The sequence below is a fragment of the Procambarus clarkii genome, chromosome 9 (assembly GCF_040958095.1).
Source record: "Procambarus clarkii isolate CNS0578487 chromosome 9, FALCON_Pclarkii_2.0, whole genome shotgun sequence".
NCBI classification, from domain to species: Eukaryota; Metazoa; Arthropoda; class Malacostraca; order Decapoda; family Cambaridae; genus Procambarus; species Procambarus clarkii.
Window position 1 is genome coordinate 21802123 of NC_091158.1, and position 27936 is coordinate 21830058.

Genomic DNA, 27936 nt, shown 5'->3' on the forward strand with positions numbered 1-27936 from the left:
CGGAATTATTTCAAGACCAAAGGTTGAGAAAGGCCCGACACACATGCCAGTCTACCTCGCTGGTATAACATTTATTGTTGCTGTCTTCAAGTTTGTTCGTGTAAGTTTGAGTTTCCGTTGATGCAAACGTTCTTTTAACAAGTCAGCTATGTTGATAAGAATGAATGACGGTAATTGGCTTGTTCATACGAGTTGTGAATATGAAATATCCATTATAAGTTGGACATTCTCCTCTGGGTTGATCACACGTAGGTATTGTGGTGTCTTGAACAGTTGACGAGCAGCCACTCCTCCTCCTTCTAAGGTTTCCCTGCATCGAGAAACTGTCGTATTAAAGTGTCCTTATCCTAACCTACCAGAGGACCCAAAACAGGACAGTACGTCAATTTCGCGAGTCGTTAGTACGACGATTTTTGGCCTTAGAGCATATACGTCACGACGCTCACGAGGAGGACGGGGTGCGATGAGACTAGTTCCTTGTGCAGCTTTATTGGTCACATTCGCCCATCGCTGCTTTCAGTAATTGGCATATTTTCGGTATAAAAAGTCGGAATTTCAAACTGCGAATACGTGCAGAGAGCCCGAATTTGGCTCCAAAATATGGCTCAGGTATCGGATTTGGGATGTTTGGGATATTTTGAAAACTGCAGGGGGGTTTGGGCAAAATGTGACCCACCGCCGCTTTCAGTAATTGGCATATTTTCGGTATAAAAAGTCGGAATTTCAAACTGCGAATACGTGCAGAGAGCCCGAATTTGGCTCCAAAATATGGCTCAGGTATCCGATTTGGGATGTTTGGGATATTTTGAAAACTGCAGGGGGGTTTGGGCAAAATGTGACCCACCGCCGCTTACAGTAATTGGCATATTTTCGATATAAAAAGTCGGAATTTCAAACTGCGAATACGTGCAGAGAGCCAGAATTTGGCTCCAAAATATGGCTCAGGTATTGGATTTGGGATATTTTGAAAACTGCAGGGGGGTTTGGGCAAAATGTGTTGAAATGTGACCCACCGCCGCTCTCAGTAATTGGCATATTTTCGGTATAAAATGTCGGAATTTCAAACTGCGAATACGTGCAGAGAGCCAGAATTTGGCTCCAAAATATGGCTCAGGTATCGGATTTGGGATGTTTGGGATATTTTGAAAACTGCAGGGGGGTTTGGGCAAAATGTGACCCACCGCCGCTTTCAGTAATTGGCATATTTTCGATATAAAAAGTCGGAATTTCAAACTGCGAATACGTGCAGAGAGCCAGAATTTGGCTCCAAAATATGGCTCAGGTATTGGATTTGAGATGTTTGGGATATTTTGAAAACTGCAGGGGGGTTTGGGCAAAATGTGACCCACCGCCGCTCTCAGTAATTGACATATTTTCGGTATAAAAAGTCGGAATTTCAAACTGCGAATACGTGCAGAGAGCCAGAATTTGGCTCCAAAATATGGCTCAGGTATTGGATTTGGGATATTTTGAAAACTGCAGGGGGGTTTGGGCAAAATGTGACCCACCGCCGCTCTCAGTAATTGGCATATTTTCGGTATAAAATGTCGGAATTTCAAACTGCGAATACGTGCAGAGAGCCAGAATTTGGCTCCAAAATATGGCTCAGGTATCGGATTTGGGATGTTTGGGATATTTTGAAAACTGCAGGGGGGTTTGGGCAAAATGTGACCCACCGCCGCTCTCAGTAATTGGCATATTTTCGGTATAAAAAGTCGGAATTTCAAACTGCGAATACGTGCAGAGAGCCAGAATTTGGCTCCAAAATATGGCTCAGGTATCCGATTTGGGATGTTTGGGATATTTTGAAAACTGCAGGGGGGTTTGGGCAAAATGTGACCCACCACCGTTTTCAGTAATTGGCATATTTTCGACATAAAAAGTCGGAATTTCAAACTGCGAATACGTGCAGAGAGCCAGAATTTGGCTCCAAAATATGGCTCATATTTCACATCAGAGTTCACATTAGAAAGATTAGATGACATCCCATCACCCACACAAATGTTTGAAGGATGTGAAGAGAACGAATTAAGGGATATACCCATAACATGCTACGTAATCATGACAAACTAAAAAGACTCAGGTGTAGATGGAATTTAATCCAAAGTCATAAAGGAACTAGCAGAGAAACTATGCCTACCCCTGAAACAGTTTTTCAAAAAATCTGGACCAAGGGATAGTTCCTATATATTTGAAATATACAAATATCACCCCTGTTTCCAAAAAAAGGCAGAATGAACTCATCAGAAAACTACTGTCCATTCAGCATGACATCACACATCAGCAAGCTCATGGAGAGAATCCTAAGGAAAGGAATCTTTCACCATCTCACAGCGAACAATCGTGTAAAATGACGCAGCATGGGTTTGTTAAAAATAGATCCTGCCTTACGAACCTGCTCACAGAAAGAATTTTCCTCACGGCTCCTACTGATTTTCTTACTGATACATCACGTTAATGTGATGTATCATGTGAGCATGTTCATTGTGCATGAACCTGCTCACATTTTTGGAAACGGTAACCAGCTACTCAGACAAAAGACTTCAGGTAGATGTAGTTTACATAGATTTTGCTGAAGCTGTTGATAAGGTAAGACTGGCAAGAAAATTACAGGCACTTGGGATACACGGTAAAATACTAGCATGGATAAAACAGTGATTAAAATAAAGAAAGCGGATAGTCGTGCTAAATGGCGATGAATCTGACTGGAAAAATGTGATAAGCGGGGTACTACAAGGGTCCATTTTGGGGCCAACTCTTTTTGTCATATACATCAATGACATAGATAAGAATATTACAAACCACATCATCAAATTTGCACATGACACTAAAATCTACGGTAAAGTGGGAAATTAAAATTATATTTAAACCTTACAAAGAGATCTACATGAACTCCACAAATGGTAGGAAGACTGGCAAGTGCCTTTTAATATCGAAAAATGCACGACTTTCCATGTGGGGCACTACTACCCATAACTTACAAATTAATAACATTTGGTAGTCACAGCTACCAAATTAATAACATTACCTTGCATCAGATTGATGAAGAGAAGGATTTTGGAGTCAAAATCCACCATTCACTAAAAGTTGTTCAATAGGTATGAACAGTAGTTAAAAAAATAGCCTAACCAAACCATGGAGATAATCAAGCGTGCCCGTGACTTTACGAAAAAGTAGGTAGTGATTCAACTGTGTAAATCTCTGGTCCTTCCCCACTTTGATTATAGTAATAATAATTAATATATCCAACCAATGGTGACTTTTCAGAAGAACGTACAGTATCTGCTTTAGAGAAGGTACAACACCGGGCGAAAATCATTCCAAAACGAAGGATCTCATCGAAACCTTTTAAATACTGAACAATTTCGAGGATGACGATGCTGATAATTTGTTCAAAAGGTCAGATGTAACACATACAAGGAGCAACGATTTCAAGCTCAACAGGTCACAATGCAGGACTGAAAACTGAAGATGCCTTTTCATCCAAAAGAGTTATAAACCCATGGAACTGCTTACCCGGCGTAGCCGTAAATGCCAGAAACGCTCTTAAATTGTAAAATCCACCTGGAAAAAATCATAAGGGCAAATGGGAGGATCTAGTGATCAGGTCACTAGAGTGTTAGTGGCCCTCAGGTAAATTCAGGTTATGTAGTGCTTCAGCGAGATCTGATATCTATTGTCGTCTTATCAGTTGATTATTGATCAGTATTGCTGGTCAGCATATCTCTTGTGATAGCGTCTTTCGGGGTAAATCTGATGGGATCTCAGATAGTCTTAATTATTGTTTGTGCATTATCAGCCGCCTTGAAACAGATTTTTGTCGTTATCTCTGCCAATTTGTATTCACTTTCCCATTGTTTCTGATGAAGTTCAAGTGCTTCAGTAAATGTGTCCTATTATAACGACCGTCAAGTACAACAAAACGATTATATATATATATATATATATATATATATATATATATATATATATATATATATATATATATATATATATATATATATATATAATGTAAATGTCGTACCTAATAGTACACTATTTGGTCTAATATGCAAAGCCCGATTTGCCTAACAGGCAGATAAATTTTCCTTATTTTCAATTATTTCATTTCAGATTGGTTTATTTTAATTAATATTATATTATATTAAGAACATGAATTACTGACTTAGTTATTAGGTTAGGTAGGAATAGGTTAGGTTAGGTTAGGTTTGGTTTCATGAAATTTTCATGTTAGTTATAACTCAATTTAAATAAATTAAAATCATATATAATATAATGGAAAGCTTTATTATTCCATAAAAATAGAAAATGAATTCATTTCAGGGAAACTCGGTTTTGTTAGGTAACTTGGCCTATCAAATACAACATATATATATAGATGTATATAGATGTTACCTTAACATCTATGATATAGATGGACCTTAGATGTATATCTAAGGTCCAGTCCAAAACTATTAGATACAAGAATTCTCACATAAACATTCAAAATATATGTTTCATCCATTCTATCACCTGAGTGAAAAGCGAGTTAGACAGCATCATAAATACCCAGATGCAGCATCCAAATAAATTTTCTTAGCAATCTTAGATGCTCCTTTGTTTTCTCTTGTCATTTGTGTGTGGATACCATGTCGTTTATGCGTCAATAATAGAGGTGGAGTGGGCTGTAACTTGCGTTGTGACAGCCTTAACATGGGTGCTGTGTATTGAAATTTCTTGTGTAATTAGAGGACACAAGGAGAACCCTAGGACAATGGCGTCAAGTTCAAGTTTAGCCTCGAAACTGAAGAAGAAGGCCGTGAGGGTGAAGCATCAAAAAGTGAAGTTGTTCAGGGCGAACGAACCCTTCCTCTCAGTGTTCATGTGGGGGGTGAACCACACGGTAAGTTCAACTCCTGCACTCTATTACACCCTTGACAATGCTTCCCAGTGTTGATGTGTGGCTCTGTGAGGCCACCTCTTGCCCCTCCCTCACATATATACCCACGCTGCCTCTCACAGTTGCTGGGGTCGTCGGTGGCAGCTCCTCACAGCAGACCCCATCATTCTGGAATATTTTTTACTGTATGTTTCAATAAGTTTTCAGTGTAGACATGAATTGTGGAGTGCCAGTCATGAGGGAGGTCGTGGGTATTTCTGAAGCTTCTTGGTATGTTAGTTTGTGTGTTTGTGTAACTTTTATTTATTTATTTATTTATTTATATATATATACAAGAAGGTACATTGGGATTGTGAGGATACATAGTATAGTAATTACAATCTTGTAAAGCCACTAGTACGCGCAGCGTTTCGGGCAGGAACTATAGGTAGGCACTCATTATATGTATGGAATTGGCCACCTATTATCGAGGTGTGTTATTTAGTACCTGTCAGAGTGTGTGTATTTTCAGCTTGTCAGGATGTGTTGTGTTATAGGTGCTGTTGAAGTGTGCTGTGGCGTGACATCTGCTGCTGAAGCGTGCTATGGTATGACGCCTGTTTTTCAAGTGTGCTGTGGTGTGACACCTGATGCTGTAGGTGTGTTTGTAGTGTGACACTTGTTGCTAATGTATGTTATTTAGGCTATTACCTATGCTGCTGTTTAAAAGTGTTATGTAGGACATACTGTTTAATGTATTAACTTCGTATCTGCAGTTGATTTGCAGTGTTCACTGGACCTGCTGTGATTACAAGTCACATTACATCTTCTTCAACTCTCCCGCCCTTCCAAGTCATGTTGCATTTTATTAAGGCAGCTTTGCTGAGGTGCATTAGGACATTATCCTGCTTCTTGTAAAGTCCCTCATACATAATAATTATTAAATTAAACACTATTTTAATAATGTCACATTTATTAACAGCTTAAATATAAATAAAAATATTTAAAACTAAACATAAAAATCAAAGAAACATTGTTCTTTGTGCTGTTGAAGATCCTCTATGCCAGGATATATAATAATTTATATCCTTGTGAGAAATATGCATTAATATAGACACTTAACAATGTGCTGATCCACACACATTATATAACATTACCTGTGGAGTTGCTGTTCTTGTTACTTAAGATTTTTTTCATTTTCAGCAAGGGTTGGATAACTTCTATGCTGGCTCAATAGCTGGCTCTGGTGATTGCTTGCTATCCTCTGAAAAAAAAATAACTCTTGGATCCTTCTTAAAGGGTGCTCCTTACCCTACTACCACCAATATCAACAACTTGGATCATGACTCAAATTAAGCTATTAATACCCATATCTAATTGAGAGTATGGGATATTTAATTTTTTGGATAGTGAATGTACTGCAGTGGTCATGTTTGTGTAGCAATATGCTTAAAAAATTACTTTTGACCTTGTGTATGCACATCACAGCCAGAAAGGAAACTTTTTACGGTTTTCAGTCCTTTACATAGAAATAATCCTTGAAAAATTTGCTAGTGTGTGAGGGGGGGGTTAAACTTGTTTATATGCAATATGTAATTAAAATAAAATAAATTAATACGGTAATACCAAATAAGTTAAAACAGCACAATTTACATTAATGGAGTAAGTTTAGAATACTGTATTTATAATTGTTTATCCCTGCACTGTACATCACAATCAATTTTTTTTAGGCCTATCATAAAATTTAAAACTCACACAGGTACACAGGGCAGTACACATTTGCTTCCTCAAGCCTCCAGTAACCATCCCCCATCTTGTTTGTTGACAGTTACCTAACAGTCCCCAAAAAATTGGAAAAAAACCTGATTTTTGGCAATTATTTTAGTGGATGACGCACTGCTACGTCATCCCCAAGATTACTGACAGTAAACTGATGACGCAATGCTGCGTCATGCCCGGACTAAAGTGTTAATTATTCAGTCCCGGGGTGCAGTGGTAAAACTCTTGCTTGGTGCTCTGGAAGCGCTCTGGCCCGGGTTCGTATCCTGGCCAGGGAGGATTTACTTGGCGCCAATCCTTAACTGTAGCTTGTGTTCACCCAGCAGTGAATGGATACCTGGTTATTAACGATTCGGTAGGTCGTATTCCGGGAAATATTAGGAATAAGGACTTGCCCGAAACGCTATGCGTGCTAATGGCTGTACAAGAATGTAATAACTCTTGTATTTATAAATCAATAAAAAAATATAAAAAATATTGGAAAATTCTGTTCTTTAAAGGTAACCAGGTTTAAAAAGTACCACCAGCTTATGGTTAAATCTAGTTCTGTATTATAATGGACAGGGTTGATATTCAACTTTTGGAAATTTTGTTTAGGATATAAAATTTGTATGGTAGGTGATTTTTTGTGGTATCACCTTTTCTTTCAGAGCAGTGAGCTGAGCCACATTAATGTACCAGTGATGCTGATGCCTGATGACTTTAAAGCCCATTCCAAAGTTCGTGTGGATAACCACCTCTTTAACAAGTAAGTTACTGACATGCATTATAATGCATTTGATGTAACCCAAAGCCAGATTTATTTCTTGAATTATTGGTTGAATTAAAGATGTATATCGGAAGCATTTATTTCTAAAAGTTTTTAGAATACAGGTATATGCTTATATGACTTGCCTAAAATGCTGAGTGCCCTTTCTCAGACTTGAAAAGTTTAAGTTTTTTAGACTCCTAGTTATACTTAATGTGACTTGTTTTTCTTGATAACTTACAGACCAATAGGTTTTGTTTATAACTAAATATTATATACCTTGATCTTAAGATTATGGACCATTCCTTTCCATTTTGATTTGATACCATTGTACATACAGTATATTCATGAAGTGGTCTCATATTTTAGTGGTCTCATATTTTAAAGTCCCACATTCTTTACTCTTGGAACATTTATGATATCACACAAGATATCAATTAATACATAAGGGGAAAGCACCAAACCATTATGGCTATATAGCACTTGGAAGGGGTGAGGATAAGTATTTGGGATGGGACGTGGGGAAGGAATAGTGCCCAACCACTTGGATGGTAGGAGATTGAATGCCAACCTGCATGAAGCGAGACCGTCACTCTACCATCCAGCCCAAGTAGTTGGATGATATCACACAAGAGTAAATTAAACAGCAAGTCCCTTAGCTAAATTTGCAGCAAAATTGGCACACATACTTTTTGAATATTCAGTTTTCTGTATTCCAGCTGGTAGCAAAATTGTTGGTTATTACAGAGTCACAATGTCTACTAAACCCTGGACAACTTGTGTTTAAAGCAAGACAGTCCTGCTTCTTACACTCGTTAGACCACCATGACATGGCCCTAGATGCTATGGATGACAAGCAAAATGCTGATGTACTGTAATGTACTGGGCATAGGTTTGGTGAAAGCTTTCAACAAATGTGACAGTGATGTTATAACAAAATGGACACAAAAGGAATTGCTGGCAAAGTAGGTAAATGGATCATCAATTTCCTAATGAGCAGAGTCCAAAGAGAAATAGTTAATAAAGTAAAATCTGGACCATCCACTATGTAAACCTCAGTCTCCTAGGGTACTATACTTGTTCCAGTACATTTTCTCATTCTCATATTGGACATTGAACTGTAGTTTGCTAGAATACAGGTGAGAGAGATACATAATAATTTTCATCTGGAAAACATTAGGATCGGTTCCAAATCTGCTCACGGAAATAACTGCTCGTGAGACCAGGAGGCAAGGCAGGATGTGCAAAATAGCTCTGTTGAAATGCAGAGATATAATATAGGTACACTAAGAGACGGTTCCATCAACATTAAGGAGCCAACACTGTTCAATAATCCCTCTAAACATAAGGAGGCATAACGGGCTGATCCCTTCTCGGTGTTAAAAAGAGAACTTGATAAATACTTTAGGATACTTTATCATCTGAGCAGTGATTCACATGTCAGACTGCAAGGCAGCCTGGTCAGAGACCGGGCTGTGGGGACATTGATCCTCCGAATCAATAAAAGGTAGACAAATAGTAAATTATTAGTAGGTAGTGATGCTCTGATCAAGTTACTTAAAATCTATTTAACATACTGGACTTCAAGATGCTATTATATACTGTGATGACTTTTGGGTCCTGTAGACCCTTGAGGCAGTTCAGGTAATTGTAAATGTGGGAGTCAGTTATTGTTATAGCTTTCATCCCTAGCTGAAATTGCTTTAGGTTTGGTTCACATGTCCAAGGATACTCATCACATGATTACCCTTGTAATCATGTGATGGTAGTTGTGGCAATATATTACTTTGAGTTTCAATTTATCTGCCTTCAATGACCACTTAAACTTAGTAACATTTAATTTAATGCTTGACAAATATCGATCATGTTCATCACTTAGCTGTTAAAAAAGTCAAAGGCCAAGGCAACCTCATAAATCAAAATTATATAGAAGTCGAAGGACGAGACTATATTCGTCCACCAAAAGGAATAAATGTGAGGACCAAAGGTCACATTCACTGATACTCATGGTCATCATATCCAGCTGCTGCTAACTTTTGTCCACAAAATTTTGGGTCCAGAACAAAACCCTTAAGTATTGAGCTCAAAATCTAAATAAAAATGGCTATCATTGGAAATACAGTATACAGTAGTTCCTGTTTCTATGTAGTTATGTCATTTTGCTCTACCTGGTTACTTAAGCGTAACTTGATCATATGAATAGTCCCCGTGGTGAAGTTGTAACACACTAGCCTGGCGTTTCGCAAGTGCTTTGGCCCGGGTTCATATCCTGGCCGGAAAGGATTAACTGTACATCAATGCTTGACGCCTTGAAAATAATTTGTTTAATTTTCGTGTAATAAAGGCTTAATTCAGAAATTTTTTTATGCTCATTTGGGTATCTTGTAAGTGCTGATTAAGATTAACTGTGCTTTATTTTATCATATACAGTATAACATCTTTTTAAATTACAGAGAGAATCTGCCTTCACACTTTAAAGTCAAAGAATACTGTCCCATTGTCTTCAGAAATTTGAGAGAGAGATTTGGCATTGACGATGTAGATTTTCGGGAGTCATTAACAAGGTAGGATATTTTTTGTGTATTTTTCAGAACCTTTTGACTTGTACGATAACTCAGTAATGAAGTTAACACGAGTTCTCATGATCATTGTATATACGGTACATCCATTGCTTTACTTGCTTATATCTTGAATGATTGCATCTGTCTATAGTCTTTAGTAGAGGAGTTTGAAGCTTTTGTTCTATAGATTTTTGCATTTTTATTAATTTTGCTTTGGAACAATACAATACTTTTCATACTTGATTTTCAAGTGGTCTCTGTGTATGACAAACTTCTTTTCTGCTATGCATCAGTAGTTTTAAACAACTATTGTTAAGTTTGCTTTTACTATTTCTTCATGGCTGAATTTTAACAGATTGCTGTCACACTTAAATATTTAATTTCAATGGTTGTTCAGTATTGTAAAAGAAACATATCTCGTGTAAACTTTGGTTAGTGATTTCCAGTGTTAGGATTTCCTTGCAACTGTCATTGTAATAAGAACCACAGAAGAGCTGATAATTTTCTTAGTGCACTAAGTTACAGCCTAATGCAAAGGCCTCTCTTAGGTCGAGACTTATTGAAGTCCAGCGTTATGGGGTCATAGAATTGGACAGGTAACGATAGTGTTATTCTTTTCAGTTTTTATTTGTTATTTACATTGTATTGTTCATACTCAAGGATTTGAGCTGCTTACTGGCCTTCAATAAAGCTCATCTTGCCTGCTGTTAAAGAGGTTAGTGAGCCTTAATGAAGTTTTCATTTGGTGTGTCCCCAAAGGAATACGATGAGCCATTCTGAATAGATTATAACTATGATATTCTCTATAACATTTTTATGATCACTTATCATATATCAAAAGTGTTGGTAATATCTTTGAAAAAGTTTTTTCAGTACTTAAGAATAGTTACTAGATAACATAGCAGAAGACAAAGGTGAATTTAATTGATACTGTGGGACACGAAGTAAAGCTCAAATTCATTGTTTTGTTATTTGGCAATACTAACATTATGGAGCCATGCTTATTGGAGTTGAGAGTAATATAACAATATTTCATAAAAAATGCATTCATCCATTATGCAGATGAAGCCAAATCTTGACGGAATGTCACCGTAGGAAATGTGGATGAAAGAGCCTCGGGAAAGTACTTGTTAGTCGGCTAGGATGGTGCCAGTTAGAGGGAAGAAGGGTACCTCAACACAGTACAGTATAACATGTTCCCAGCAGTGGTCTGGTTGACTAAACAGTCAGGAAGAGGTAGCCCTGAGGGTGCCCAACAGAAATGTGTGTTTTGTTATGTTCAGGACTAGTGCTTTTTTTTTTTTTATTGTATAGTATTTTGCAAATTTATTCATGTGTTACTTGACACAATAATGGTATTTATATACAGTACTTGTTCAAAAAACAGTGCAATGATGACAACCATTGGAATTTAATAGTTACAGTTGAAATAGGCAGGAAGTTAGTGGATAGAATTATAGTGCAGCATTACTATTAACTGAGAGTAAAAGTGAGGAGAAGGAGAATATTGAACACTACACATCATGGAAAGACAGGCTTTAATATGACCTTATTTAGATTAAGCAGGGCAAAAGGGAATGGTAAACACTTTGCTGAATACTGATGCAGGTCAGTAGTTGAGAGGAAGATAGAGAAGTAGGTTTGCTTTTAATTCTTGATTAAGTCCATACTTTGCATTGATTTCAATATTTTTGTTTATCTGTAGTTACATGTGAAATATTCATGTAGGAAGACAAACCTAATCAAGTATTGGTTAAAAAAGAAGATATTATTCTATTTGCCTTTCATGAATGAGATAGAGTTGTAAGTTTTAGAAGAACAAAAGGTAGCTGTGTCAACCTCTCCCATAAATAAGGTATTTGAAAGTTTGACGTTTAACCCTTTTTGAATCATTTAAAAAACCTCCCTGACCCCTTGGGACAATTTTAATTTCTTAAAAAGTTCTGTAAAATTCCAGAAAATGACATAAACAAAAACTGTTTTTTTTTTATCTAAATTGTGTATGTAATTATTTATTTTTGTTTAAAAGCTTGTCACCCTTACACCTGCTAATTAATTTCCTATAGTTTCAAAAAATACTCATAATACTGTACTGCTTAGTACAGTACTGTATATCTTTTTTTTTTTTATTTCTTACTAAATGTTTATAATAAAATAATTTAAAAAAATCAATGTAACTTTCATACATACTTTTAGGTTTACGATGTTGTTGGTATATCCTCATGTCATGTTACGTTGGTGCACATTGTGGCAGGTTGTGCCGCTCCTGCCGCCAGCCCCGTCTCGTTATCCGAGTGCACGTGTGGCAGGTCGTGCATTTTGTGTCTCTGGGAGCCTGTATATATTTTCTGTGATTTTGAGCTTTCCATATACATAATCATTTTGCTAGAGTGAAATCTTTCAGCTATTTAACATGCAAATTCTGTAGAATTCCTAATACATAATGTAATTTGTATAATATGGGCAGCAGCACCTCTAGGCATTGACCCCCAGACCATGGAGCAGTTTTTAAATGTTTGGTTGTATGATACAGAATATAAATAAAAAAATTCCAGGCATATGTTATTAAATATTTAATGTAAATGATAAATATAAAAGAATTTAAACATCTCTTGATGTAGATTCACTTAGTGTTGAATCTCATACATTGACAAGATACTAGCACACAGCTACAAACATTTCATCATACATACATTCTTTTTATTTGGTGCTGTGTAAGCAGTCGATATAAGGGATTTCTTAGCAAGTCATTCTCCCACACTCAAAGATATTCCAATGCAGCATGCATTCCTAGATGATAAACGACTTGAGCAAGATAACATGGTACTAGTGCCACAGGGTCATATAAACGTGCTTTGGAGGGATGATGGAATCCATTTAGCACTGGAATAAACAAATGCCCAGCAGTTTGTTCACAAACTTCAACATTACAGATTCCCAGTGACATAGAACTCATGGTTAACCAATGGGAACTCTGTAAAGCCCAATCACACCTATCCCTGCTACCACCCACCTCCACCAGGACCTCCTGTGACCCGAGGTTCACCAACACTGATCCACCTTGCATATGTTCTGACTGCTCTACTAGCAGGTACTAATTGATAAGCTGAGTTGACTTTGGTTCCAAGCTCTAGTGCTCTTTGGACCTAACAGATATTTTTTGGTTTATTAACTGTGTCTAGTGACCATAGCTTAAGTAAGATATGGGTCATGCTGAGTGTCCCTAAGATTTCCAGCTCAGTTTTCTCCATTCTCTCCTGAATGCCATAGCCAGATGGTGGGCTGCAGTGAGTAGATTTCTGCCTGGAGATTTAGTCTAGTTTCTGGACTCCTTTGTGAGGTTTTCAATGACATTGGTGGTTCACTAGCCTTACTCTTGTGACTCAAATTTTGTTAAGGGGGTGAGAGTCAAAAGATTTTACATATATATTCAGGGGCTCCATTTGATACTGGTAAGTTCCACATCCTCTTTTCTTATTCAATGTGTGGTCTACCAAATGAGCTGTAGAATACATTACTCAGAAATTAGGCTTTGAACTTGTGAAAAGCTCATTTTTTTGGTAAATATTAACCTGCAACTCCATTACCATTTCTGTCTTCATGTCACTCTCCTTACTATGCCTCCTTTTCTGTTTTCCTGCCATAATTGTTTCTAGAATCAAATACTGCTAGTTGCCATTGGCAGACTGGATCAGTAAAGCTGCCACTTGGCCGATCAGTGTCAGTGTCACTCGGCGAGATGGCATCATAGTATGGAGTTCCGGTACAGTGTGGTTGGGAAGAGTTGGTCCAGCAGTTTCTGACACCTTACATGTGTTGTAGGGTACTTTATTCTATCAAATTGGTAAGCTTAGTTATATGGCACAGCCAGACTACTACATAAAAATTTCAAAATTTCAGTAGTTTCAAAGCGTTATACTGTATGACAAAGAGTGCTGGGAAGACGGGACACCACGAGCGTAGCTCTCATCCTGTAACTACACTTAGGTAATTACACTTAGGTAATTACTTAAGAAATGGCAGAACAGCATGATATACTCATTTTTTCCCCCTCTCCTCTTCTTGCTTCCCTTCCCCCTCATATCAGTTGGCATTAATCCATATGCAATATAATTTGAAGACAGTATATATATTAAATTACAGAGTTTAAAGATTTCCTTAAGACAACATTTTGTTGTTTGTAATAATTTTATTAATTAATATAATTGAGTGGACATTTTTTTATTTGAGTGCTGTAATATTGTTTCAATTTCCTGTATTATTATTTAGCTTTTTTTGTATTATTGTTGGCTGTGTTGTATGTTATACAGTGAATTTACAGCACATGTAAACTTATAACTTATTAGAATTTAAATATAATTTACTGTTATTTATAGGAATTTAATACTTAGGTTTAAATTTGTATATTCTCTGGGTAGGCCCATCAGTAGCTTAACAGTGCTTAAACCACTAGTACCACTGAGATTTCCACATTCATACTGCCAGGCCACAAAACTTGTGCACACTACCAAAAACTGGGATTAGAATCTGGTTTATTCATTGAGGAAAGGGAGCATTGGGAGATCAGCCCCAAGGGTGGGGAGGGGGGAGGCTCTTAGTAAGACATGAAATTTAAGACACATGACAAGCAGTAGTTGGCCACAGGTAAATAATCCTAGCTTCAACTCAGTTGACCACCACCAGATGGCAGCTTAGGTCACCTTGGGTGTCCGTTCATCCCACACGCTCACTTGTGTGTTTGATACTAGTCACTATTGTTATGGTTGGCTAGTGGTGGGTTGGAGATTATATGGGAGCTAGTACTTCTATGCTCCTGGGCTGCATTAAACATAATAAATGTTAAACACCAGTAAGTGCCCTAGGTAGAGTTAAGCCAGGCTTGGCCCCCAGGAAATTTACTCCCAGAAATTAATTTGTATAAGAGGATGATTAGCACACACTGGTGCACAGAAAGCTCATAATAATTAATATTACTTTACCCTGGTGCATAATAATTAATATTACTTTATTAAATCACAGGACCCATCATAACAAGACCGCTTGCACTACCTAATCTACATTTACGTTATGCACAATACCCCACATAGACAGGAGTAAGACTTACAAATGCAACACTATAGGTAGGTCAACAGCCTCTGAAAGAGACATACACTTGGACATTTCCCTATAACACCAGTACACATGAAATCCTCTCTGGCCGTAGTCACAAACAACACATTAATAATTGACTAGGGGCAGAGTTTATCAACACGTTAAGACCATAATGGGTGGCTAATATTTAAATTATATAAAGGAGGTACCTATTTGTAATATCTGCGACACCAGCAGCCCACACCTGACCAGTACCAGGTTCAAATCAGCAGTTGCGTCCTGCTTCCCACGGTGCCTGAGCTACCCAAATGTCATACCGTAACTGCCTATTTTGCAAAACATTAAAACAACCACCAAACTTACATATTTACCATTCATATGATATATCCTTCTAGCTGACTTTTTGCTTCAACAAGTTTCTTGCTGTCTTCTCTTAAAAAAGCAAGAAGCTTACATCATGTTATATCATTGTACAGTTGGCAGCATTTCTACTCGACTGCCCTTCTTTACCTTGCACTGTGCTTATTTGGCTACAGACCAGTGTTCCTCTATCACCTAGGCCCACCTGGGTCGTAACAGCTACCCACCTACCTCTGCAGGGACTGCTTGACAGTCCTTTGCAAAAAGTGAAGTGTGTCACCCCTTGGGACATATTCCTTGGCGTTGTTTTCTCGTTCTCCATCAGAGATACTTTTCTCTGAAGGGTTTAGGTGTTGTCCACTCTGGAGCATCTCCTTTTAAATTATGATCTCCGAGTATTGCTTGAGATGTAGCCCTCCAAGCCAGGCCTGTTGATGGTGAGTTAATGACTATAGTTAGCTGTGCTCTAGTGTGTATATACTAGAGGATAAAGAACCTTCCTGGACAATTGCAATTCTTTTGTTAATGAAATACCTTAAGGATCACATCTTCATGGGAGAATTGACAGCCTTTGTGGTTGGAGCACTTTTCCTTACTGTTCAGCTTTGGCATGGCCTCTCTTACTGGCTTTTAGGTTGGAAATTTCTTGTCTCACTTATCTTAAGCTGTCTAGGATTTTTTCACCTCCAATGTTCCTCTTGAACCTACTTGGTCCTTGAATAAGGTCTTGTCCTCTTTGTCTTGCACTCGGTTTAGTGTATCTTCCTCTGCTAAGGATTCCTTCTTCAAAGCAGTCATGTTTGGTTTTTGTTTCCAGCTATCATGTTAACAAGTTTCAAGCTCTTTGTAAGAATTCAGCGTTTTGTTCTTTTGATTCTGAAGTGTGTTCTTTCTGTCTTGGGTTCTCTCCATTTTTTTTTAGCTAATAATAAATCATGTGTTCCTGAGGGATCTTTTAATCAGTGACTTCTGGTTCAGCTGAGGTGCATCATTTGCTTTGTCATGTCATTCTGCATCATTATTAATGCTTCACCCCTTGTAAGGGCACAAGCTGTTTGCTCGTGTAAGGCATGAGATCGAAACCTGTCCTTACTACAAGCATAGAGGCTATTTAATACAGGTATTTATTAGAATGGCGAGCCCTCCTCAGAGGTACCACTATGCACTCAAACAGCACATGTATATTTAAAACTTTGTTAATTATGTGTTCTCTCAAAAAACCATTCCCCCCTCTGAGGCACTGTTGTGATTAAGTGCCAAAGCATTTCAGATTAGCCATCCCAGAAATATAGGGATGGCTAACCCCTATATGAATGAAATAACCAATTTCATGAAAAGAAATGAAAAGAATGCAATGAAATAAGCCTTTTCTGAACAACCTGTAATAGCTGCCTTTCTGAACTCTGGACTACTATCTGTAGTCCAGAGCTCAGAAAGACAGTAGCAACTCGCCCTACAGACTATGGCGAGTTGGTGCATGGGTTGTTATCCGTGGCCATCTGCCATTTGACTTGTGTCTTAAATTTCTCTCCTTAAGATTTTATTTCCTTGCTTGCTTGCATGCTTGTGACTGGTCAGTTTTTTCGGTTTTGAAATGTTTTCTAATCGTCAGGCTTCTCTAGTCTTGATAAATGAACCAAATTTTGATCCTGGTTGTTAGTAAGCCTTGCAAGTCTAAGAGCCTGGTAGCGTGTTTTAAGTCTTAGTGGTACCAGAACCTTAAGGTTCAGGATGCTATTGAGGGTTGCCTAGAAATGACATTTTATTATATACATTTTTTTCTACTGCTACACCTTTATTTTTGCTAAAACATTTGTTGACTTTGCCAGTTATATAAGATTTTAGAATAGCCTACTGTATTTTTTTTTTTTTTTTGTGAAAGACAAAAGTTTGACTTCATAATTTTGATTGATATTCTGCCCAAGGTCACAACCTGTGGCAATAGACTCGCCAGGGAGAAGTGGTGCTCGGTTCTACAATTCCTGTGACAAGATGTACATTGTGAAAACTCTAATTAGTGATGAAGTGGAACAAATGCACGCCCTGCTCAAAGAATACCACCCGGTAAGTTAAAGGTTTCAGGCTCTCAAAGTTGTAGAATGAGCAGGAAAGTGTTTAGGTAATTTAACCCTCAAAGTGCAGCTATTGTGCACACCTTGACTGTGCACAAAAAATATATATTTTACTTGTTTTCTTGTGTAATGGTAGATTTGCATTTAAAAGTTTGGAAAATACTGTACACAAAATTCGTATATCTACCCTTATTTTAGCTTAGCCAGTTGTCAACATTCCTTCTGGTATTCATCAACCAAATATAGTATTGGCTATACATTAAGAACATAATAAGTAGGGTGGCTGATATTTTATTTATATAAAGGAGGTACTTATTTGTAATATCTTAGACACCAGTTATATTGTGATGGGAGACAGTACCCCTAAAAAATATTTCTTGTTATATTTTCTTACGAAATAAATTTGAAAGTAAGTACGGTAATCTATGTAAGAGTAAAAAGAACATTAAAATAAATTATACAGTAAAGATGACTATGTTGTGATTAATTTTTCTCATTTAATCAGTATCAAGAGCAATGACAGAAATTGTCTCATTTTAGTTGACAATGAATTCACATGTGTTTATCCAAAGTCTGACCCAGAATTATTTGAAGGGTACAAAAGTTGAGAAAAGCTGCCCTAGACAATCAACACATTATAATGATGTTGACGGTTAAATTATATTGCTGGAAATTTCAGGTGAGTATACCCAAGATACTCAGCAAGGACTTTATAGTAATGTTGCAGACTAAGAGTCACAATAACGTGGCTGAAGATATGATGACGAAACCATAAATCAGAAGATGAAGAAATAATAACTTTTCTGTCCAGCCTGGACCATTATCACTCGCACACGACTTGATAATGGTCCAGAACGGACCAAAATGTTGTCATTGCTTCATCTTCTGATGTGTGGTTTGGTCGTCATTATAGTAATGGTGTTATTATTATAAGGTACTTACTAGAGCCACCCTCCTGCCAGCATGAGGTAAAAATCCAAGTGAATGTAAATGCAGTTTATTACGGTTGTTAAGTGTGTAATCTTTAAACTTGGTACAACATGGATTAAAATAGTAGCATTATGGGATAACTGTCTTAAATGACTAAATATTTCAATTATTGCAGACAATAGATAATATTGCCTTCATTACTCATCATGTTGTTTTCTGTGGAGCATTTAGAGATCTGGTTTATATTAGTTTGGAGGTTTGCTACCTCCTCTGCAGTTTCAACTCATAAACATTCTAGCATCGTCTGCAAAGGATGACACGGCACTATAATTTGTGTCCTTGTCTATGTTAGGGAGTCGGTCGGCCGAGCGGACAGCACGCGGGACTTGTGGTCCTGGGTTCGATCCCAGGCGCCGGCGAGAAACAATGGGCAGAGTTTCTTTCACCCTATGCCCCTGTTACCTAGCAGTAAAATAGGTACCTGGGTGTTAGTCAGCTGTCACAGGCTGCTTCCTGGGGGTGGAGGCCTGGTCGAGGACTGGGCCGCGGGGACACTAAAAAAGCCCCGAAATCATCTCAAGATAACCTCAAGATGTCTATTAGAATGAGAGTACTCGAGCAAGAGCAAGTACAGTGTCCTTAAGGTCTTGAGTTTTCATGGTGAATGATTTGGATTTTATTCTCTCGACTATTACTGTTAGGGTTCTATTTATTGTGAAATTGAAAATCTGTCTGCCTACAGTGCAAGTAATTCTTTTTATGTGCATTTTATGTGAAATTATACCATGATCACATTTATCAAAATCTTTCACAAACGTCTCTGTATATTTCATCAGGATTTTGGTCATCTTTCATGGCATCCATGGCTATGTCATAGTGGTCTAGCAATTGTGAGAGGCAGGAATGCCGTGTGCTGAACCCGTGTTGGCGAAAGTTTTGTAGAAATGACTCCCTGTGTTTTTGTGAACTTACTTCTTTGGATTCTGAAGTTTTTTATGATGCAAAATAAAAGTATTATAGGGGAATAATTTCTTGCATTATTTTCCCCTTTGTTGAGTGGTATGATTTACTCTGTTTTAAGAGCATCAGGGATGACAGTATTTTGACTCACTTCCTGAATACCTGTACTGTGTTTAGAAATTACACATCAAAAGGATGTTCTGTAATTTTGTTGATAAATTCAAGAACGTGAGTTGTGTTTACAGATGAGTAACCACTCCAAAATTCAAACAATGGGAAGGGAAGTTTGGAGACCCCGCCTGCTTTGAATACATGTACAGGCCAAGCACACCTGCCTCTAGGAGATTAATTGACAAAACTTGGCTTCTCCAGTTGAAGAATCACTCTTATACTGTATTTGTAATTTGTATGAATAAGCCACTATTCTGCCTTGTTTGCACTTCTGTATGAAAACTGTCAGTTTGTCACTAGACAAAAAATCTGTATAAATGAACAAATGGTGTGTGAATATTATGTAGGGTACTGTAAAGGAGAGGTTCAGTAATAGAGAAAATAAATATATGAAAAGATAAAAACTTTGTAAATGAGAGAGAATATAACAAACAAATTGAACTGTAAATTACATAAATTTTATTTTTATAGTAGGAATCACTATTTAATTATTTGCTGGAATTTGTTAAGCATAAAAGTGAAGAACATTCAGCATTACCAAAGCAGTTGTAAAGAGGGTATAGAGTTTCTTGGTAAAATACTGCAAATTGAATGACATAATTCTATACCATTGATAATACAGTCTTGGTTTTCAGTATGTTGTGAATCGTCACGGCAAGACATTACTGCCACAGTACTTGGCCATGTATCGCCTCACCGTAGACAACATAGAAACATACTGTGTCGTAATGAGAAACGTCTTTTCTACTTTCCTCCAAATTCACAAGTGAGCATGATTATAACTTTTGTAATAAAGCTCTCTTTGCATTAGAAAAATATGAGTTTCTTCACCGTTACATCTTAGTTGCGACTAAGATTAGACTGGTGTGTTGAAAGCAGAAGTGATGAAAAGTTAGGCAGGGCTGTATTCTAGGCACCCACACTGAAGGGATCTTTTCTTCTTTGTATCGCAGGTGAGTTTTATCCAATCTTTTGCTCTTTCCTTCCGTTGAACGAGTTTACCTTAAAGATTCACCTAAATGTGATTGTTCTGAAATCAGGCTTTATGTGAATATGAAAACCGTCTTTCTGAGTATAGCCATTTAGTTGCCACTAATCCTTCTCATTTCTGTCTATACTGCTCTGTGCACAGTTTAAGGCTATTCTTGAGTCTAGGATCATATCCATTGGTCTGGTTCAAGATAACCTCAAGATACCCAGGAGTGCACATGGTGCTACCACCTGGTTGTGGGTGGTTTAGGTAGGCAAGCAGGCAAATGAGCATATACATTATATGTGTATGTATTATATTTGTATGTACAGTATGTATTTATGTGTGCCATATGTAATTATCAGACCTACACTAATTGGCCTAGTAAGAAAGGTCTGTTTTGCCTAACAGTTATTTTGCATATTTTACTTAGTCCACTGTTACTTTAATGTTTCAGAAAAATATGATATAGGCTTTTCAGTGTTGCAGAAAACAATGTGAACACAAGAATATTTATACAATTGTATGTTATTTTCCTACAGGAAATATGACCTTAAAGGCTCAACAGTTGACCGTGAAGCATCTGTCAAAGAGCTTGAGAAGGATCTCCCAACTCTAAAGGATAACGACTTTATGAAGGATGGTACAAAAATATATATTGGTGAGGAGGCAAAACTACAGCTTATGGAAACACTTACAGCTGATGTGGAGGTAAGACTGGGGAAGTCTTGTGACTCTTTGGTTCATATCAAGGATAACAAGATTTCTTGAAAGGCTATGTACATCTGTTCTTCACCTAACTTTCAAAACAGTGTAAGATGGGTAGATAATTAAGGAATGTAGTCTGGTGGTATAAGGTTTAACAAATTGTAAAATATATTTTCACAGTTCCTGATGAGGCTGCATTTGATGGATTACTCGCTGCTTCTTGGAATCCATGATATAGCTCGAGCAGAGATGGAGGGAGTTACTCAGAATGAGTCTGAAGAAGATGCGATTGAGGTAAGTTTCACTCATGTTGTTAAAATAGTGCAAATTAAGCCCTACTGTATTAATGGAAATTATGATATGTTTGGTTATATTAAGATTGGAAAAGTAACAAATGCTAAAATTAAGACTGACTCGCATAGGGTAAAGTTGTTGGTCTTTGGACACTTTAAGAATATGATTGAAACTCTCATTAGACTAAAACTTATTATACAGGCTGGAGGGACCCAAATTATGCTGAGATCTAAATTGTCCAAGTGCTTAAATTAAGGCCATAATCACTTTACCTTTAAGAAGGAAGTTAAGAAGAGAGAGAATCTCTGAGGGGAGGGGGAGGTAAGATGAGATTATCCAGGGTAGCTTTTATGAAGCAATGAGAGATGGCCTATATTTAATATTTGCTTGAAAATCTATTTAGTATTGCTGATCACCTATTGCTGATGGATATTGATATTTAATACAAGTACAGTAGCATACAGTGTTTTATTTCTGCATGATTTATAGTATGCCACTCAAGAGAGTGCATTATTAATAATTACAGTTTAGTATTGTATGTTTTTGTATATACTCGACGCATTTCTTGTCCATGTCAGGAAGAAGATGACGACGAGTGTAGTGGTGTACCGACTCCACCCGACTCGCCTAATACGGCTGCGAGAGAACGAGCAACCAGTAATGGAGCCATTGATCCTGATGTTGAAATATATGCTATTGAGAGTAATGAAAGTAAGTAAAGGCATTTGATTTTTTATCTGGTTAAGAATAATAGGTTGCATAACCTCGACATGGGGTTGGTGTCGAAGTAGGGATACTTATGGTTTTGTAATGTATACATTTTTGTTTTTGGTTCTTCTGGTAGGTTTCTATTAAAGTCATTGAATAGAAAAGTCTACTTTTGTGTATGTTTTTTTTTTTTTGTCTGTGATAATTTGAAACTAATCTTATTGGCTTCAAACTAATTATTTGACGTTCTTTTCTTGAGTGAGAAATACAGTATACCCAATGACATCTATTTATTAATATTTATTCAACTCGTCAAGGTACCCAGGGTGTCCAGGTGCATTGTCCAATACAAGTAAAACTTTATAATAAATCTTCTTTTTAGCACAGTATGATTTTACTTCTTGCCAAGTACCAGTCCCTTAAAATGTCTTGTGTTACCTAAGCCTTGGGAGTACTTTCTCCACACCACTGGTAAAGACAGTTATGTCACATTCTTTAAGGCTCTGGGATTTTCTGAAGGGTACACAAGAAGAGGCTTAAAGTTTACAGTCATCAGCAACAAGGTTAAGCAGTCTTTTTGCCTCTTTGAAGCCAGGCATTGTTTTTCCCCCTGGCAATATGTCCAGTTGAGCATTTTTTTTAAAGACAGGCAAGTTTCATTAATATTAAACACTTGATGAGCACTGTAGTTTCTGTCTTCAATAATTTTGACCAATTTTGGAACACATTCAGCTGCTCCCTTCTCATTTGAACAAGCAGCCTTGCCACTCACCTTTATGCTGTGTAAATATGTCCTGTTCTTATATCTATAAAACCATTCGCAACTGTCCACAAATGTTTCATCACTCACAGTTTCACCTAATTTCTCCTTTAAATCATCAAAAAAAGATTTATTGCTTTCACCTGCATAAGCATCAAGCTGATTGACTTTTGACGACTTTTCTAGTACCTCAATCCACAGTATTAGCTACTTTTCCATCTCACAAATTAAATGTGATCTTTTCCTTATTGTTGTTGATCTCATTGGTGTAGAACCCTTCACATGCTCTAAAATTCATGTTTAGTCTTTTATTAAGATGGTTGCAGTTGTTGAATGGTCCACACTATAAACTTTTGCAACCTCTTAATTTGTTCACCCCTATCAGTGCTTAATAATGTCTAGCTTCATCTCTAAGGCAATGTGTTACCTTTTCCTTGGCACTGGTGCATTATCAACACACTTCCTCTTCCTATCAGTCATTGTTAATGACATTTTTCTTGATAAAGTCCAAATAAAGCACAGCATGTCTAGTCTGGCCATGAAAAAACTGTTGAGTGAGGCCACGTGGGTCTCCACTGATACAGGTCACATTGTATGTGTGATGGTTTGCCAACTTATTTTAAAACCATCCTAACCTATCCCAAGCAAACCTAATCTTACCCAAAGAAACCTAATCTAACCCAATCAAGCCTAAACCAACATAATCTAAGTTAATACATTCTAACCAAACAATATACAGTATACAGTTTTGGTAATCGGAAAATATGCTGCTGAAGTGTTGTGCATGATTTGATCATATCCAACTTCTCTAGTGGACAATGTAGATGTTTTTGTACAATATTCCACTACATGGCTGCTGTGCATAATACTGGGGATGCTCTGGCAAGTTCGTATAGTCATTTGATGCATTGGGGGAATTTGAGTTATTGTGTTGGTGATGTCACCTGGAGGCAGTCATGGGTAGTAGTGGGCTGTTCAGTAGTCATCTTGTGCATAGTATGGCTGTTTCTTTGATGCCAAGCTATGCTTGGATAGGCTTTTGAGTTTATGCAGTCCACTGTTCAGTCTACATTTTAGGCAGAATCAAGTATTCTCCAATGTCTTCCTAACACCAGTGTGTCCCTGCAGGAACAGTTTAAAAAGTTCCCATCTGTTCCTGTGAGGAATCTTTAACTGCTCTGTGACTGCTAGATTCTAACCAGTGATCAGTAGGATCTCTCCTTAATGAGCAATGGAGTGTACTGCTCAGAAAAGCACTTTTAACATACACTCAAAGCTGGATTTGTTTACTTTCAGGTGCACCTCGTCGTGAAATATATTTTATGGCCCTCATTGATGTATTAACCCATTATGGTGTTAAAAAGCAGGCAGCCAAAGCTGCAAAGACTGTCAAGTATGGATCAAATGCAGATGGCATATCTACAGTGGAACCTGATCAGTATGGGCGACGATTTTTGGACTTCATGTACCAGGCCATTGTGTAGGAGTAGGTTATGCAAGTGTAAAGTTTGTGGGTGTGAAGAGACCCTTATATCCTCAACTGTGTAGATTTTCTTTGCTGAAACTTGTGTGATCCAGATATAAAACCCTCACATACATATAATACCAGATTTATATTATCAGAAATTATTAACATCATTTGTTTACATTTTTGATAATTATTAATAATTTATTAATGTATGTAAAATAGGTTAACCCTGGATGCATGAGTATTAATAAATATTATTTTTTCAAACATTAGTTTCATGAAAAACATATTGGGCAGAAATGTTAAATTAAAGTTGGTTATTTAGTTTAAAAGAGGATCAGAATGTGAAAATTGATGATCCGGCATGTGAAGGTATAGACGCACTTAATAATTGATTCAAACTTGGATTTGATTAAACTTTCCTCTCATAATAGCTATGCTGAAGTTAAGAATATTAATTATTGGATGAAGTACTGAAGTTGAATCATTTACTGTATTCAGTGTACAGAGTCGGTTCTTTCAGCTTTATGATACTGTACTATCTTCAACCATTCATACCTCTGAGATGTTAGGTCGATCATTTCGAGCTCAGAGTACTGTATGTTTGGCTAGTCATGTCAGTTTTGTTGAAATGGTTCAACATTAACATTGTTGACATTTCATTAACATTAACAATAGTTAACATTTCTAAATGTTAACTATTACATTTGCTTGATCAGTCTTAACAAAGTTTGTGATTATAATGTTACCAGTATTTGAGTCTTTATGTTTTACTCTATATTTTAATTCAAACCTTTTTTTTTAATAAGTAGGAGAGAATTTATTGATTTACAAAAGAACTGATTTACAGTGATTTCAAGAATACTCACGTTAGGTTTTCGTCTTTGTCCTCATTAAACAATAAGGAAATAATTGCTATAGTTGAAATAGCCATTGTTTTTCCCACATTGATTGTGCCTATCTGCTCAGTTTTTTCAGTTTTATGGGAAAAATGTCAGTGATTGGGATGGTGATCATAAAAGAAATATATAATCTTTATACTGGATCCAGCCTTGAGAGCTCAAAGGATAAATGTCTTACAGGAATTACGTTGGGAAGAGTATCTGAACATGTAGTCTTAGGAATCTGTATGTTTACAACTAAAGGGCTAAAAAGGTTTACAATACAGTGTGTGGAATTGTCATGCTAGTCCATTAAAAATATTGTAGTGATGCATTGCCCTGGGAAGAGTTATAACAAATTGTAGACTTGTCAGTTTGATGTGCCTGCCCTCCTTAAATTTTAAACGATCCTCCCCTCTCTTTAGATTTTAAATACTGTACAGGCAAGTAAAAATGTATATAATCAGTAAGCTTATCTTGATTGAAAGCATGCCTTAACATTAAGAACATCACGTTTGTAAATATATCGAGCTGCCTTGTCACGGGCAGTGTAAGACAACAAGAGACTAAGATGACAACTTAGATAATATCTAAGAAGAGGGTACATTTATTTAGAGAAGGAGCATATGTCTAGGATGATGGTATGTCTGATTAGATTTGGGGCACATGTTTGGGTGGAAGTGTACATCAATGTAGAGAAGGGGGGCATGTCTAGGAATAAGATACATTTTTATAGAGGAGGAACATTTTCAGGAAGAAGGGTATATCTGTGTTAGAGAGTTGAATTAGACTGTTTTGGTTTGAGTAGAAAAGTGGCAAAATTCACTTGAAATATTGTTGATCACTGAATGTTGAGTAATTCGGTATTTTTTTTGACTGATGGATTAAAAACACTCGTAGGTAAAAGAAATGGAATTAATGGATAAAATCAAACTTGGGGGTACTGTATACTTAGTGACAAGTGTGTTATCGATAGAAGAACATGATATTGAGAGGCAATTGTTTAACTTAAATAAGGCAGTGCATGAACAGAGGATGTACTGATACCAGTTTTTGGGAAGGATTTTCTACACAGTCACTCGTAGGCAGACAAATGCTTAGCAGTCTTTTTATTATTTAGGTGAATATTGATTTTCATATTAAATATGTTCAAAAGATAGTGATTTTTCAATAAAAGGAGAAAACAAGCTTTATATAGATATTGAAAATGCTTTGTTTCCCAGAGAATATATTCATTATGTATAGAAATGTTTAAGGAACTTTCAGTTTCTTCAAATAAGTTAAATTTGTTTAGCTTGTGATATATTTAATTATAATATGCATTTACCTTATAAATTTCAAGATTTGTTCCACTTAGTGTGCATATTTGAAGGAATAGGTTAACTGTAGTATGATTTATGTTTGATTTGAAGGGGTAATTGACCATCATTATCTAAAGAAAATAGATAAAATATTAGTACAATGGTCTACCAGCATATCAGGTGCTAATTAAACCATTAGGCAGTTTATTAAATTTTTAAATAAACAAAATTTATGCCTAGAGCCTAATAGCTTTTAGGCTTTAATGTTTTCAATTACTTTAATCATAAGGTTGGCTACTTTTCTGTTTCGTGTGAAATTCATCGCATAAAACTTTTGTTTTTTTTAACTGCCTCTGTAGTTTGTAACTGAGCTGTAGACATAGTATTGCTAAAACTAATCAAGTGTACTTAAGGAGTCGATGTAAATTTTATTGAATATTCCTTGCATTTGAAGAAGATATTTCAGTAATACTGTCATAGATGGGTGGTATATGTAGTGAAAAGAACTCTTCAGGTTGTCTGGATACGAATCTCATGGGTGAAAGTCAATTGGGCAAGAGACTTTAGAGAAAGAGATAAGTAATTTATAAAAGGGTAATTATGAGACCTCTCTTAAATAATTTTAGGCTTGGTCTCCATGTGACTGTGTTGACTTTGACTGTATTGGTTAGTATGTGTGATGCTGTCGGTTATCACTTCCATAATTGACTGTATATAGGGCACCTAAACTCTATTATTATTATTATTATTATACATTAAGTCTCAGTGTTGTTTATTCATGCATTAAGACTATTTTGTTGACTTTTTTTTGTGCAATAGAAGAGTAAAGTACTTTACTCACTATTTAATAGAAATTTAGAAATTTAATAAGTTAATTGGATCAGGAACGACAATATTGAATGAGAATATGTTGATGAAAACATTGACAAAATATGAAGTAGAGTATACATGAAATACAGGAAAATGTGATATGTAGATAAACAAAAAAGTTATGACTGAGGTCTCAGACATTTCAAATCAAGTTTCCTAATGAGTTTAACACTACAGTGTTGTTAGAGAAGTATCATACATCACACAAGTGTATAATAGTGAGATAAACTTTATATTAAATTCAGAATAAAAAAGTTTAAGTGGACCTTTATTCTTTTTAATAATTCTTGATATTTTCTTTGGTGTTAACCCTTAGAGCATTTGAGTCTATAAATATTTAAACAATTAAATAATTTTAGGAATTTCTTCTTTCCAAATGACATAAAGTATGGGGGGAAAATCGATGTATTTCCTTGGACATACAGAATTAACTATTGCTTAAATTC

The 27936-nt window shown here is 36.6% G+C and overlaps 1 protein-coding gene across 6 annotated transcripts; it reads left to right on the forward strand.

Annotated features, from left to right (window-relative positions):
- The first annotated feature begins 12 nt into the window (after positions 1-12).
- On the forward strand, positions 13-27755 carry PIP4K (phosphatidylinositol 5-phosphate 4-kinase). Of its 6 annotated transcripts, none has more exons than XM_069321284.1 (10): positions 13-100; positions 7288-7385; positions 9839-9949; positions 10495-10542; positions 17323-17461; positions 20166-20296; positions 21043-21211; positions 21389-21502; positions 22081-22213; positions 24267-27755. In XM_069321284.1, the coding sequence occupies exons 1-10, from the start codon at positions 44-46 to the stop codon at positions 24452-24454; spliced, it is 1188 nt and encodes a 395-aa protein (XP_069177385.1). In that variant the 5' UTR covers positions 13-43; the 3' UTR covers positions 24455-27755. The 6 variants fall into 6 exon arrangements, with proteins under 6 accessions (XP_069177385.1, XP_045611036.1, XP_045611037.1 ...); XM_045755080.2 differs by lacking the exon at positions 13-100 and adding an exon at positions 4624-4882; XM_069321283.1 differs by lacking the exon at positions 13-100 and adding an exon at positions 4928-5064.
- The last annotated feature ends 181 nt before the right edge of the window (positions 27756-27936 follow it).